The 16366-nt window shown below is 36.8% G+C and overlaps 1 protein-coding gene across 6 annotated transcripts in view; it reads left to right on the top strand.

Moving 5' to 3' along the window:
* Nucleotides 1–322: 322 nt before the first annotated feature.
* The window catches only part of LOC579807, a 47217-nt gene continuing 31173 nt past the window's right edge, over nucleotides 323–16366 (top strand). For 4 of the 6 annotated variants that reach the window (XM_030973785.1, XM_030973786.1, XM_030973787.1 and 1 more), the window contains exons 1-5: nucleotides 323–661; nucleotides 13522–13620; nucleotides 14396–14873; nucleotides 15531–15584; nucleotides 16279–16308. In XM_030973785.1, coding sequence (XP_030829645.1) covers nucleotides 635–661; nucleotides 13522–13620; nucleotides 14396–14873; nucleotides 15531–15584; nucleotides 16279–16308 — 688 coding nt within the window. In that variant the 5' untranslated portion in view covers nucleotides 323–634. The remainder of the gene's footprint in view (nucleotides 662–13521; nucleotides 13621–14395; nucleotides 14874–15530; nucleotides 15585–16278; nucleotides 16309–16366) is intronic. The other 2 variants (XM_030973784.1, XM_030973788.1) reach the window with 2 other exon arrangements.

The raw sequence follows: 16366 nt of genomic DNA, 5'->3' as shown, positions 1-16366 counted from the left end.
ATGGAATGCCTGGTATGCAATGGACAATAACCACCTGTGAATATACATCTTAAAAATCTTGGGAATGCCAGATGATATGAATACACCAGCAATGTCTAGTGTTGGCTTCTACGATGCGTCATCCCTTTAATCCAGTTCACTTTAATAGCTTCAATCGCGCTCACACACACACGTATGTGTGCTGTGAAAACTCGCCGTATACACATATTACGTACAACAATCATGTCGTAACTATTTACCTTTTATTATATGGCGCTGGGCTTTATTTATCTAGGCCCATTCTTGCGGAACGCAATTTCTATAGCCTGACGAAATCATAAAAGATGTATAACTCCACCGGAACAAAATGACTGTGGTTCTGTGTGGTTCCGAACTCCAGAGTCTGCTAGCGCATACGGAAGGTCTGTATTCGTCTAGCTGACGGCGTCGCCAAAATAATTACTCTTTTTTTTTCGAAGGACATAAACCATGGACCTAAACTAGGCCGCATTGACTGAGTGACAGATCTTTTCAGTGTTTTACTTTGTGCTATGCGATCGTACCCGTGTGGGACTACATGAAAGAGAAGGACCTTAACTTGTGATATACTTGTCCACTTTGCTTTCTGAAACTTGGAAAAAGGAATAAAGACAAGATGAATGGGTCTCCGGCCCGGCAACCGGTAAGTTGATAATTTAAAGACTGTCAGGCCACGGTTTGACTTCGAAATGTGTAAAATTGGGTGCGTTTCAAGCTTATCGAATAACCAAGGCCCGAAGCAAGGGCAAAAATATATTTTTGTAATGAACTACTTGAATATGTTAAATATGTATATTTTTGAAATGTTTGTTTATGGTAAACATCGCTCTGTACTAATATTTCGTGAAATAATATAGTAATCCTTTATTAGACTGCGTAGGTCTAGTGCCTAAGAAGGAAAGTGGGTATACATGCATATATATTATATATATATATATACATATATATATATATATATATATATTATATGTATATATATATATATATATATATATATATATATATATATTATATGTATATATATATATATATATATATATGTTTATAATTGGCTGATTCACAAGTAATTTTACACACACTTTTTACATCGAAATCAAGAACTCAAGTATACAATTTCAATATAGTTTTGATTACGCAGGGAAGGCTTATGATGATACATGCATTGTATACTTTGCTGATATAGGCCTCAGACTACTTCAAAACCTGTTTCTACAGCCGTTTCATTATATTCTCTGTAGTATTAAACGAAGATACAAAACTCACGGCACTTGCATGATGAATTGTTAGGTACATTTGCATTTCCTCTCTGTTTTACTTCAAAATCAATATGATGCACATGTGAACGTTTAATACATGTACATGTTAAAACATCTCTGTCGTGAAACAAACAAGCGGATCATATTGACCAAGTTCTAGTTTATAGATAACACAGTTTTGTAGAATGTCTGCTACTGATCGCTATAATGCTGATCAGTAGGCCTAAATTTTCTGGACTGATCAACTGTACTGATCTGTACTGATCAGTCTTAATAGTAGTATTATTGCAATTATTAACATAATGATAACTATTATTAATATTTCTTTTGTTATCATTATTATCATTAATAAAATTGTTATGATTATTATTATTATTACTTTTAAAAAATTGTTATCAACATTATCATCACCATTAATGATATTTTTACTACTACTACTACTTCTACTACTACTACTACTACTACTACTAATACTACTACTACTACTACTACTACTACTACTACTACGACTACTTCTACTACTACTACTACTACTACTACTACTACTACTACTACTACAACTACGACTTCTACTATCATCACCATCATTATCATTATCAGTATTGACCACTATAAAATGTAACGATTGAGAGGTAAGAACGCCTTAATCAAATAAGGAAAGGCAATCAAATCACAATTTGTTGGTGTCATGCAATTTCATGTCCATTACATGTAGGTCAAATATAAGCATCTTACCATCCAGTGGACACGATTTCAACACCGCTCAGTTTAGAAATCAGCAAAGCAGAGAAAACCCTGTCAAAAGAATACAAATGCCCCAACAACGATATATATATTCCGCCCTTTTCACAAATATATATCATATTCATATACCTCTTTTCATATTCATTGTGTCTTTTCATATTCATTGTGGTTTTTTCCACACAATTGGCATATAGTTGCATTTCTAATTATTGTACTCGAGCATGGTGCGTATCGCCGTATATTGCATGGGTGTCCATTCAATACATTGGACCAAGGCCGCGGTAATTTATTTTCCCATGGTATACACCGATCATGACAATACGCTTGCATGTAATATAGCGTTACATGTGTATTAACATGAATGCATTTTTTTATTCTGTATGAACCCATATAAATTAACACCTTCCTTAAAGGGACTGATTAACATCGTTTATAATGTACACAAATGCTTTTAGTATGGTTCTGTATGCATGATATTAATAATAGAGATATCATTAACCATTTCTGAAAGTATTAATTAAAGTAACGGCTATTCAAGTTTTGTAATACAGCCAGTGTTATACGTTTATAGAGCACATTATAAAGAATGAGTATTTTCATTTGTGCTAAATCTATATATCGAATCTCAAGTACCCATTTCACTTATTTATCTAATATCATCTGTAAACAGTTCCAGTCTAACGAGATTGCCTGTACCTGAGGGCCCAGTATAATATTAGTATAATCAATATAATATACCCCGTCTTCCCCCAATAATTAGAATGAATTACAAATACGACGTCTAAAAGCACAACAATATCCAAGTAATTACTTTTTCAGTGACATACTTGAGAAGTGAAATGAAATTTGTTTATTTTCGCAATTGGTCCACGCTTTTAGGAGTAGATTCCTTTTTAAATCATGTTCATAATAAAGGAGTCTGTAATATGACTCATATAAGAGTGGATTTCCATTCGTAACTATTTAGAAAGTACATGCAAATAGAGGTCATGCACATACATGCAGTTAATTTTCTTGTTTTTTGCAATACCGAGATTCATTGCATGGCGTCGTTTCATTAAATGTAAAACCTGAACAAGATTATAGCTCAAAAGCTAGTGAACTTTTGACTTTACGAATAACAATCATAGTCAGTTACATTTGGCCTTCATCATAGACTGAATTTATTAATTAAGCTTGTGATACTTAAGAATAACGTTCGGCTACCAAACGTATTCTATGTTCCTTTCAATGTAATGATTGTGTATGAGCATATCCCATTATAAAATGAACAGTGTGTTCCAGGATTTCAGAATATGTACGGAATAAGTACTAAAAACTTTTATCCGTCTATTACTGCCTAGTGGGTAATATACATCAAATGGACCTTAAGGCATACAGGTACGTGTATGTCTTCGCTTAGTATAGTCTTATCGAGAGTTTGCTACATTAATGTATAACACAAAGTGATATAATGCAAATTATACTCAATTTTAGTTGGCACCTCTCATTAATAAAGGTCTTTGGGTGAAACAGTTGTAGCTAATACTGACAATTAATTAAAAATAAATCTCTGCTAGCCTGGATCTAAAAGTGAACAAGTGAACTCTTCCAGCTACACTACTTAATCGCAGACTCCTGCAAAAATTAATAACATTATACACGTACGTGTTATGCTGTATAGTGACGGCTATTGATTTAGATCACCTGCCTTCGGATTTGATTTAAAGGGTATGTTCAAGCATGTTCTGTCTTTTGCCCTACATTGCACAACAAAATGAATGAAGACATTCTTGCTTTTACTTTTTTAAAGGTGATGGGTCCTCAATTAAAGACCCTTTTCAGCTCTACCACGTCTACCGTTAAAATCCTTGGTGGTTGTTTCGATAGGGGTGCGTCGCATTCTTTTTAAATACTCCAGAATGCCGTTTTTTCATGTATTTTATGTTCCAAAACGGGCGGCCCCTCACCCCCACCCCCCCCCCTAGAACCGCCTATGCATGAATAGAATGTTAAACTTTTAAGATATTCAGTTTACATGTAAGTGTACTTGACAGTTCTACAGGCAAAATCTAGAAAGGGTAAGGAGTTGTCCTGTATTCAGCATCATCTGCATGGCAGCCATTTTGCATCAGCTGTCACCAATTTATAGCATCGTTGTTTGGACTTAGCAAATAATCATTTATTTCATACACGATTACGTGTCCAAGATAACTGCCATAATTAGGGAGAGGGTGTTACACGATGTAAATAACCTACATGACCTATGCACTGCATTAAACCAGAAACCTTTTTGACTGCGAAGGATTTTCTGACATTGCTTCATTACGTTTTATGCGCATACATACAAAGGTATATCAGGAATTCTTAAATTCGTCAAAATATGCACTATTTGAGCTAACGTAGTACAAAGAAGTTCGTGAACGAATAATGTAAATGGCAACATTTGAAATGTAACGAAAATTACTGACTTCTGAGCTAGTAAATTGCTAGCCCTCAGGGACTGCAGTTTGTTCACTGAAGATGCAATCGTACTTGGATAAAACGAAAATAAATGAATGAATAAATGAGCAAATAAATTTGTATTTCGATTACGTTTTGTAATCACACCTGCATTTTATATAGTTTTTATATGTTCATATTCATTTCTACAACTCCTATACATAAAGAAGAAGCATGTCCTTTTGACAGCAAAGTCTTTCGAAACACTCAAACCGTGTTCTTTGCTAAGGGGAAGTAGTGTCCACGAAAAGATTAAGTAACCGAAACGAAACAGAACAAAAATAAAAAGTGTATCACATTCTTAAACGATCTCACTGTTGACTTGCTCTATAAAAATATGACGTCTCCTACAAGACAAACACAAGAGCTTACAGACAGATGAATGCATTATCATTGCTCGGTATAGACATTGACATTAGCGTAACTATATGGGGGCGAGGTCCATGTTCCCCCAGTAGGATATGGCAAAGGAAGAAAAAAAAAGATAAAGAAAGGGCAATGAGAGGGGAGATAGATAGAGATAGATAGATAGATCGAATGAGAGAGGGAGTAAGGAATAAGGGAAAATACAACATGAAACAAAATTAAAATGACCCCACTGCCACACCCTCCAATCATGGCTTCTACATTATTTCCGATACCCCCCCCCCCTTCTCCTTCCCCCTAACTCCAGTGCCCCTAACGTCGATAGACTAATTCTTAGTTGTATACTGACTGTTGTTTTTCACGGTGTGTTCTTTTCACTTAAAAAAACCTTTCACATTATTTAGTTTGTAATGAACAGGAGAGTCGGTCCGAATTCCTCCAGGTATAAATAGTTGATTCATGGCGAGAAAGAAGAAAGGTATGAACATTGGACACTACGCAGTATGTTTGAGGAGGGAGCAATGAAAGAGAGAGAGAGAGAGAGAGAGAGAGAGAGAGAGAGATAGAGTGAACCAGATGTGTGTGTGTGTGTGTGTGTGTGTGTGTGTGTATTTGTAAGGGAAAAGAAAGAAAGAAAGAGAGAGAGAGAGAGAGAAAGAGGGAGGGGGGCGGTCCCAGGCAACACTGTATTATTTACATAGCGTCATTGAAAATTTGAGCAAAGTACAAGTACATGCAAATACAACAACACTCTTGAAATGGTTAAGATAATTTTTTGTTTGGAAAATTTCAAATACTGGGAAATATTTGCTGTGCTCAATATCGAGACGCAAAAGAATAACAAGTACCAGTCAGTGCAAGCCTGTTCATGGAGTATGAAATTATCCAAAAGACGTCATTCGGTGTAAATCATAAGTATCCCTGAATGTTTAGATAAAACATAGAAAAAAGGATTGACGAAACATCCATTATTATTCACTAAAGGCCTTTTTTGTATAGCTTTCTGGTATAGGGATAGAGGCGCACTGGCGTCTGAATATGTTTGTTAATGCTCCACCAAATTCACCGTTTTGGCGGCGTATTATCGCATGATATCATTTCAAGCCATTGCCCTTAAAAATATCCATTTCAGATTTGTGAAAACTATATGCATAAGTCGATATTAAGCATGTTAATGAAGCGACATGAGCTCTGATTAGTATTTAAAGTGATAAGTTTTTTTTTATCTGAATATTTGTTATGATGTGCACATGATGTGTGATGTAATACATAACTATACAATTTATTTTTACCCACTTTGATTAGTTCAATCGTTTTCTATAGGTGCTAATAATGGAACAAGATTTGTCGCAGAAAAAAATGATAGAAATATGATGTCCATCTAACTTGGACATTTTGGCATATCCCAAGGAAATTATCCGTTTTTCGTAAGAATTTCATACGTTCTACTTGAAAACAGCGAATGGGAGAGTACTCTATAATGTATGTATGATATTCCAAATAAGGATCGCGTTGCTAATTGATGATTCCCCGTATAATGGTCGGTCTCAGCATCCAGAAATGTATATATTTCTTTTTCTTCTAAAACTCTCACTGATATTTTTTTTCTTCTTCTGGTTTTACAGAAGCATTTCTTATCTATGAAGGATTAAGTCCCCTTTATTAAAAAGCATGGGGATTCCCATCTCAGTATTGCCTAATGTTACGTCAGCGATCATTGGCAACTATTGAACGAGGGAATTCCATGTCGATAGATGTTGTAATAGTTTCGATTTTCTCCTCTGCTATTGTAATGTACCTGGTACGAATGTATGCCAATGTGTATGGCTGTTACTTAATATACGCCACCGACAGTGGCTTGGACACGGCGGAAGGTAGGAGGGAACAGTTCCTCCAACGAGGTCAAAATATAAGAAGAAAATAAATTAGTGAAAAAGGGAGAAAATGGTAGGAAGTGGGAAAAAGAAGGAGGATAAAAAAATATGATGATTTTCCCCCTCCGCTGAAATCTATATATTTTAAAATATTAAACTTGGCATTTCATTCATTGAGTAGGACCAGTGCCCTTGTCAATAGGGACTTTTAGATTTGCACGCCTGCATATTGGACTGATACGTGTGACATCCTTTTAAGGCAATGTGACCTCCTTTTAAGGCACTGGCAGTGTTTGGCAGCGTTATCTTCTTCTGCGGCACAGATTGGGGCTTCTTTTTGTAAAAGGGGTCTTGATTTAACCCTAACCCTAAACTTTCCCATAGGCTCAACACGCACCTAACCCCAATCTGTGCCGCCGAAAAAAAATAACGCTGCCCGGCAGTGCCTTAAAAGGACTTCACATTGTCTTAAAAGGACGTCACACTTAGCAGTCCACTTTGTCGACGTGCAAATCTAAAAGCCCCTACTGAAAGCAGTGCCCGCCCCCTCTATTAATGGACTCATGTATGCCATGGAATGGTGGCATGGAGTACTTTGTATGGCGCTCTCGTCATACTGGTGTGTCATTGAGGTGCATGATAGCATGAAATATCAGCTTTGGTCTACAGAAATGTAGTTTTGTTTGTCTGTTTGTCTGTTTGTTTGGGTTTTTGTGCCAACATTTTGACTGACACTTGTTGAATGCATTATACCTTCATTTTAAAGTGACATGTCAGCTTTTAAATATACATATTGAAAGATCTTTCTTGCATGGGGTTTATGAGAAGCGAACTTATGGATGGCGACAATGGTGTCAAATCCATTCCTTTAATGATGATAATATCTATATGATTTGAGAATCAATACTACGATTTTTGTATTATTATAGAGGTGTATGATAGCAAGAGATATCGGCTTGAGCCTCCAAATTCAGTTTTATACGACTAACACTGTACCTTATTGAACTTTTGAAAAGAAATATTAGATACATGTGTACCTGTGCACGGTGATCGTAAAACAGACTTTCAAGACTTCAATTTAAGGGCAATTTCAATACCTTGTTTTTTACGGATTGTGTTTGTGTCTAATATCATCTCGATGATGTCATAAAATCTTTGCAACTAATACTCTCGTTAATGGCGACATCTACGATTTCAGAGTATACTAATATTTTAAATAGAAAATTTGTATATATTACCCCGAACGTTTTTTTTTTCATTGCACTTCAAACTGTCAGGGACGTTTCAACTTGTATTCGAAGCTATAGGGTCATTTTCAATAGAGGTCATTTTTGATAAGCCAAATGGTGATTTTTATGATCCCGCCACTATTATGTATATATTTTCGATTTGTAAACTGTTTTAAAAGTGGAAATAATTTGAATTGAATTGAATTGAATACACGCACAACAATGTTCAACTACATTCGTACTATCACGTCATTTTCAAAATATTTGTACTTTCTAATTAACCAGGAGATAAACAAGGAAACATCTTAAATGTACTACCAAATAAGTAATTTATTCGTTCTGGTTCATTGAAACACTTTTTGATACGTGTGGGGAATGAATTGTACAGAACAAAGAAAATTTACGGGATCAAAACAATCATAATTCTGATTAACATGTCTCTTATTAGAACTGTCTACTTAAGAATTCCGGGTCAATGCCATCTCTATATCTACCATAAATATTTCCAATGCCTGTGGTCAGGTGATTCCCATAGGCCTACATTCCATCGTCACTAAACACTGGCCCATAAATGCATTTAATCTGGATAAAACTGGATTACTACATGGTTACAGCGTTATTTAAAAACACACAATAAACATGATTAACCAAACAATACTGTTCAAATATATCGTCCGGTTCTTGATAATCGAGTGATTTGTCACGAAGGAATTTAGTGATGCCCTTGCCGCGAAACCAATTTACGTCATGAAATTATGACATGAGGTATTTATTTTGCAATCGCTTAATCGGCAAACATATCATTAAGTAAATCGATTCGGGGCATTTAACAATAAGCGTTTTTAGTCGTCATACATGACAATGTCTTCATTGGAATGTTTTTAAATTCGTGTGTATAGTGTACAAGGATATGAAGAATTTCACACGATTACACAATAGTTCCATTCTTGCCAAAGAATGGAACTAGGCTCGACTAGCACTTGTGCTAACTTCTAGTTCCCATTAACAACTTCACCTAAACATAGTAATATACATATTTACGTATATATCTTTTGTACATTTAATAGTATGCAGATGTATGTCTAAAAAATATCGTTTTAAAACAATTACTGTTCAATCGACATTACTCTTGTGTAATGTATACATGTATCAGTATTATTCTTTGCATTATATGATTGTTCATATGTACTGTCATTATTGTGATGTGTTGTTGTTAATAAATTCAAATTCAATTCAATTCAAATTCAAATATTTTCTAAACCATGAGTAGTGGAGTAAACAATCAATGAAAGAGACCTATATCCCAAAACACATGATGTTCTCATTCATAATTAACACAAACCCTTCTGGAAATGGCTGTATATCTATGTTCTATATATTTGCTTGTTTAAAAGTAAAACCGAGTTTCAATTGTGAAGGTAATGATTAAATCCGTGTCTAGTTTAAAGCATTATATTGGTCTCTCATCATCATAAAAATCTAAATGAAAGAGTTCATTCTATGCTAATCTATACTTAAAATACATGTAGTATCAGCTTTCCCGACTGCTCGGTAATAAACACATTTTCTAGAGACGACGAAATTCACTTGGCCCGCTTTTGTGATCTTTCATTTTTAAAACAATGTATTGATCTTTCATCGTCATAAAAATCAAAAGAAACAGTTCATTCTATTCTAATTTATACAAATAGTAGTGTCCTCGGATCCTCGGTAACACATGAACACCGATTGATATTTTGTCATAAACTTTGACTTTGTTATAAGCCGAAAATCTTTGAAACCATTCAGCTTGCAGAACGGAAGCATTAAGTTCTATTTTTAATGTCGTGTCAAACCACAGGTATGTAATCTCAGTACCGATTGAGAAACGAACCAATTCAGGTGGTAAGAAATTCCAATCGGCTTTCTCAACTAAAAATTAAGAATAGCTGAAAGATTAGCGAATATGACAAGTTAATCCGTCAAGATGTCTGTTAGCGTATGACACTTTGGTTAGTTCAGTTCTTCACCTCGTTTGCCACATATGCAATTTTGCAAAAAGCAATAGACACTTTAGTGACGGAAGGATTGCTTTGTGCAACACAATGGCTTTGCAAAATTACCCATTTCCTATGGTGGCCCTGAAGGGACATCGCGAATAGACTAAATCGTGAAAAATATGCGATAAAATTCACGATATCGTCAATTTTATCGCATATTTTTCACGAAGAAATTCACGAAATTGACGATATCGTGAACTTTATCGTGAACTTTTCACGATGAAATTGACGATATCGTGAATTTTATCGTGAAAAGTTCACGATATAAAGTTCACGATATCGTCAATTTTATCGTGTACTCTATCGTGTACTCTATCGTGTACTCTCCTGACGGGCGCTTCGTAAACAAAACCAGCCCTAGCTGGGGGAGACAGAGAGAAGGACAAAAGGGAAAGGGAAAGAGAAGATAAAAGGAAAGAAAGAATAATAAGAAGAAAAGAGGGAAACGGGGGGGGGGGGGGCGAAGGGCTCTTGCCTCCTCCTCATTCCCCCCCCCCCTCCCCGCCAAAAAATAAATCAGAGAAAGAGAGAAGGGAAAGGGAAAGGGAAAGAGAAGATAAAAGGAAAGAAAGAAGAGGAAGAAGAAGAAAAGAGGAAAACGGGGGAAGGGCAAAGGACTCTTGCCCCCCTCCCCCCCCCCCCGCCAAAAAATAAATCAGAGAGAGAGAGAGAAGGGAAAGGGAAAGGGAAAGAGAAGATAAAAGGAAAGAAAGAAAGAGGAAGAAGAAGAAAAGAGGGAAACGGGGGCAAAGGGCTTTTGCCTCGTCCCCCCGCCCCCCGCCAAAAAATAAATAAGAGAGAGAGAGAGAAGGAAAGGGAAAGAGAAGAAAGAAAGAGAAAAACGAAAAAGAGGGAGAATAGGAAAGAAAGGAAAAGAAAGAAAAGAAAGGAGGCAAGAGCCCTTCGCCCCTGTTTCCCTCTTTTCTTATTCTTTTTCCTCTTCTTTCTTTCCTTTTATATTTTCTTTCCCTCTCCCTTCTCTTTCCCTTTATGGGGGGAGGGGGAGGTAAGAGCCTTTCGCCCTTCCCCCGTTTCCCTCTTTCCGTCTTCTTCTTTCTTTCCTTTTATATTTTCTTTCCCTTTCCCTTTCCCTTCTCTCTATCTCTCTCTCCTATTTATTTGTTGGCGCGGGAGGGGGGGGGAGGAGGCAAGAGCCCCTCTTTTCTTCTTATTCTTCTTCCTTTCCTTTTTTATTCTCTTTCCCTTTCCCTTCTCTCTCTCTCTCTCTCTCTTATTTATTTTTTGGGCGGGGGGATGCAAGAGCCCTTCGCCCCCGTTTCCCTCTTTTCTTCTTCTTCTTCCTCTTCTTTCTTTCCTTTTATCTTCTCTTTCCCTTTCCCTTTCCCTTCTCTCTCTATCTCTTATTTATTTTTTTGGCGGGGGGTGGGGAGGGAGGAGGCAAGAGCCCTTCGCCCTTCCCCGTTTCCCTCTTTCCTTCTTATTCCTCTTCTTTCTTTCCTTTTATATTTTCTTTCCCTTTCCCTTCTCTCTCTTATTTATTTTTGGCGGGGGGGGGGGAGGAGGCAAGAGCCCTTCGCCCTTTCCCTGCCCTGTTTCCCTCTTATTCCTCTTCTTTCTTTCTCTTTCCCTTCTCTCTCTCTCTCTCTCTTATTTATTTTTTTGGCGGGGGGGGGGGGGGGAGGTAAGAGCCTTTCGCCCTTCCCCCGTTTCCCTCTTTCCTTCTTCCTCTTCTTTCTTTCCTTTTATATTTTCTTTCCCGTTCCCTTTTTTTCTTCTCTCTGTCTCCCCCAGCTAGGGCAGGTTTTGTTTACGAAGCGCCCGTCAGGAGAGTACACGATAGAGTACACGATAGAGTACACGATAAAATTGACGATATCGTGAACTTTATATTGAACTTTTCACGATAAAATTCACGATATCGTCAATTTCATCGTGAAAAGTTCACGATAAAGTTCACGATATCGTCAATTTCGTGAATTTCTTCGTGAAAAATATGCGATAAAATTGACGATATCGTGAATTTTATCGCATATTTTTCACGATTTAGTCTATTCGCGATGTCCCTTCAGGGCCACCATAATTTCCGGTATGGAGTAGCTCCATGACTATCCTTTCAACACCGATATAGATTAATCATGAGCTGGAAACAGCTGAATAATGTTAAAGCTGCATTGGTATATCTACAATTTAATAGTTACAATGTAGCACAGGAAGAATTGTGTGTGGCATATGAAGATTTTAAAGGGCAGACAAGGAGGATCGGATACGGATATCATGGTACAAAAGGAATCAGTTCCAATGAACACCCACTTTGTGTAGAAGCACGCAGGAGTCTTACGGAGCCACAAAGCATTGATCTCAACTAAGAAGGGTGATTCATAAACGTCAGAAGAGAATGAAAACAAGTTTCGTGGGCGTGTTCTCCTTCTAATTTTCTTTCTGCAAAAAGTCCAGTAGACCTATTCATACCTATATCATTCGGTGTCGTCCCACCCATTATGTTCCTTTTTTAAAGCATTTTTGTTCTGCATTCCCGAGTCCTTCGACTCTTATTATGCATAATTTTAACTCACCTCCCTGGTCATATATTAAAAAACCTTATCCAATGAAAATACAACTTGATATATACATATATGGAAAACGGAATGATTGTAGAATACAAATATAAAGGAACAACAAGTATTTACCCATTCATTATTCCACAAAAGCAAATGAAAGCCTTATTTTCCGCACCCCTCCAAATTACGGGTCAACAGGAGTCACATTTGCCAAAGTTACTGTGACGACAGAACATGTGGACCCCATCGGTATACCTATATAGCTGAGGCGATGAGCAGTGCAAAGTCACTGTGAATATGCGTACTCCACATAAGATGATGTCATCTAGTCAATAGCAAGTTTTTATGTCGACAACTTCCGATTTTCAAAGCTTTAGATTTAGAGTTTTTATAGAGCTGATACTCCTCTGACAAACACTAAAATGGCATACAATTGATATTATTGTAATATATGACTTATAAACTTTACTTTGATATACAATTCATCCATTTCACTTTTCAGTTCGGATATGGTCTTTAAACTTTTAATTAAATCTAATTTTAGGTCGGCCACTTGTAAGACCACTTCCTTTACGGCTGCTGCCTTGCCAATCAATTTTTATATTGTTTTGCCAATGTATAAATTATGCATGACTGTACTCATTTTTGTATAACAATGTTTAATTCCATGTATCTATACTATGTTTTAATTGCTTTGGTGAAAGAAAATTGAATTGAATGAAATGTTAAGTCCACGCATGGATCAGCCCGGCCTAAGTGCCGCTATTTTTCAGTCTTTAAAAAATAAATCTTGGATGCGGAGGTCGTATTACGTCGTCAGCCCTCCTTTGTCCATATAACATGTCATGATGCCAATACTTTGTGTTCATATTATGACATTGATCCACCTCTTTATAAAGCCCTTGGTTCTTTATCTCTATGAACTTGAAGGAAATTCTCTAAGGTATTTATATATATATAACGATATTTTCACCGCTGTTTCTTCCGATATTTAGGCTCGTCTTTCTGGAAGCGGAGGGCACCAGAACGCGGCCTTCGAACCCGATACGTACATTGAACCTGTTATGATTGACGATCAACCAACACATCCCAAGGTATATTTTATAATAAAACAAACATTGACAAATATAATTATATACGGATGGGATTTGCAAAAAAAACATGTGTCGAGTTAATAGAGTACGATATATACAGCATAGGTTTGCACATTAAAATCTCTTTACCCGCATTCGACCTAGTGGTTTTGGTATAGTACTAAATGTCGCATTAATAGGTTGGTTAATATATCTTGTCTGAAAGGTATGTATATTTATTTTCAACCTATACAGATGTTCGCAAGACAGTGATTAAAACAACAAATACCACATTATTCATCAATGAAATAGAGTGGTTTAAGCCTCCAGTGATATCTAATATCAAAATAATAATTTTTGATAGGTTGCCAGTTGGCGGAGGGAGAAAAATAGATTGAGTTTATCGTTTGCTTCAAGATCATTTTATCATGCAATTTAAAAGTTGCCTTTATTACAACATGTTAATATCATGCTGGACCAATAAGTGCCAAGAATAATATTTAGCCAACACTAATATCATTGAGAACACTGGCATATAATGGCGTAGCCATGCTCTCTGGCTATTGAGGGGGCACTGGCGACGGGTGGGGGCAGGAGAATCACATGCAGGAGAAAAGGGCCACACAGTGAGGGGATGTATTGGGAGGGGTCTATATCATTGATTTCCCCTCTCCCTTTTTCCACTTCTCTCTTTCTTGTGCTCCGGTTAATCATATAATATATTACGCCACTGAATAAGATCAATATGAAATAGCAACAAATAGCTGATATTCGTCTCTTTTCCTTCCTCTTCCAGGCCGGCGCAACACAAAATGGAGGAAGAGACAATGCTGGTTTCCAGTCGGGCGAACCCGCAGTTCTTAATGTAAACAGCGATACAAATGGCTACACGGGACTGGACAATACGCATTTATACCAGGACCTCACTCCTAACGGACATTCGAACTCTAAACCTTCTCAAAAGAACGGACACGTGCCACAAGGCAATGCATACGAATTCGAGGGAGAAACCGGCCAAGAAGTCCACGAATATGAGTATCCAGACGCTCCTGTCAACAGCATCAGCGGAAATGTCGGCAAAGATGGCAGACCGTACGGATTCGGTCGCCAAGAGTCGTACATGTTCAAGGGCCAAACGGAACGGGACAGAACTCGCGAAGAGAGAGAAATCGGCAAGCATAAATCACACTGTTCGAGGATCTGTGCCGTACTTGTCGCAATTTTGATTTTGATTATCATCGGAGCAATTATCTTTGTTGTCTTCGAGTTCATAGGTAAGCGATTTGGTATTTCTTATCTCCTTTTCTCCGTGCGGCAGAATGTAATCCAACATCAGGTCCGCATAGCATTCGTCTCGATTCGCAGAGGCACAACGAAAATGAAATGATTTGAATTGACATGGTATATTGTTTGGCAGTTATTAAAAAGACATTACTGAATTTTGATTTTTGTTCAAAACTGAGATAGAAATATATACATACCTATAAGTAGTAAATGTAAATAAATACAACAGTGATAGATTCTCCATCTCTCCCTCCCTCTCTCTCTCTCTCTCTCTCATTATCTCTCTATCTCTAATTATATCTCATTATCTCTATTTTGTATATCTGTCCATCTCTCCCTCCCCTTTATCTCCCCTCCCTCTATCCACTCACCTTCTCTACCATCTCTTCCTCTCTTCTCTTCCCCCTCTCTCTCTCTATCTATCTCTCTTTATTCTCTCTATTTCTCTCTCCCCTGTCTCTCCCTCTCTCCCCTGTCTCTCCCTCTCTCCAAGCAAGACAAATAAAGTTAATTTCTTTTTAACGGTAGGCTTAATGGCCTTAAAAATCAATTAAGGTTATGTATAGATTTCTAGCTCATACATCCCTAAATTGAATCGAATTTTAACAAAATATTATTATAGCCATGTGATTCCTTTCAATTTGCAGTAAATAAACCAGATGATGTCACAACAACAACTCAGCTATCACGTAAGTTTACCAGTACGCATCATCATTTCATTCTACATTCAAAAGGGCCCTCCCTTTTCATCATAGTAAATAGTTATTTTCCAAAGAGTAGCGTGAACATTTAATAACATTAATTAAAATCATGATTGTCCTCTAGCGAGTTTTTTTTTTATTTGACTGTCTAAGTAATGGTTTTAGTAGATTTATTTACTTTTGTATTATCTTGTAATTTCTTGATTACTTTGTGCGCCTTTGGGTGCCATTACAAGCATATTTGTGTTAGCTTTACAAATCTATTATTGTTATTAGTATTATGAGTAGTAGTAGTAGTAGTGGTGGTGGTGATGGTGGTGATGGTGGTGGTGGTGGTGAAATATAAAAGGTATAATTTACAAATAGTAAGAAAAAACCCGGAAAATCATATAATTTCAGCAACGTTTGTAAATCCCCGGTATCGAATTAGAAATAACTACCACAAGCCCCCCCCCCCCCCCCATGAGTACCCCAGTAGTAGTACTAATTCAAACATCTGATACTGATGTTCACAAACTTCAATCCTGTTTCCATCATATCAGCTGCTTTAACTTCAAGTTGTTAATTATATCTTTAATGGTATTTATCTAACTAAATGATATAGAATAGATTGTCAAGAAATGTGATTTTAGTTTAGTTTCACCCGTTGCATGATAATAACCTGTTTTTCCTTTTCATAAACCACCTTAAACAGCGACCACGGCATTACCGCCAGCCCAAATATGTGAGTATACACTAGTTTCTTCGACCTCCTCCTTCTCTTCTTCGCCCTCCTTCTCCTG

The sequence above is a fragment of the Strongylocentrotus purpuratus genome, unplaced genomic scaffold (genome assembly GCF_000002235.5).
Source record: "Strongylocentrotus purpuratus isolate Spur 01 unplaced genomic scaffold, Spur_5.0 spur5_scaffold_7, whole genome shotgun sequence".
NCBI classification, from domain to species: domain Eukaryota; kingdom Metazoa; phylum Echinodermata; class Echinoidea; order Camarodonta; family Strongylocentrotidae; genus Strongylocentrotus; species Strongylocentrotus purpuratus.
Note: the sequence above shows the minus strand (reverse complement) of the source record. Positions and strands in the feature narration are given on the sequence as shown.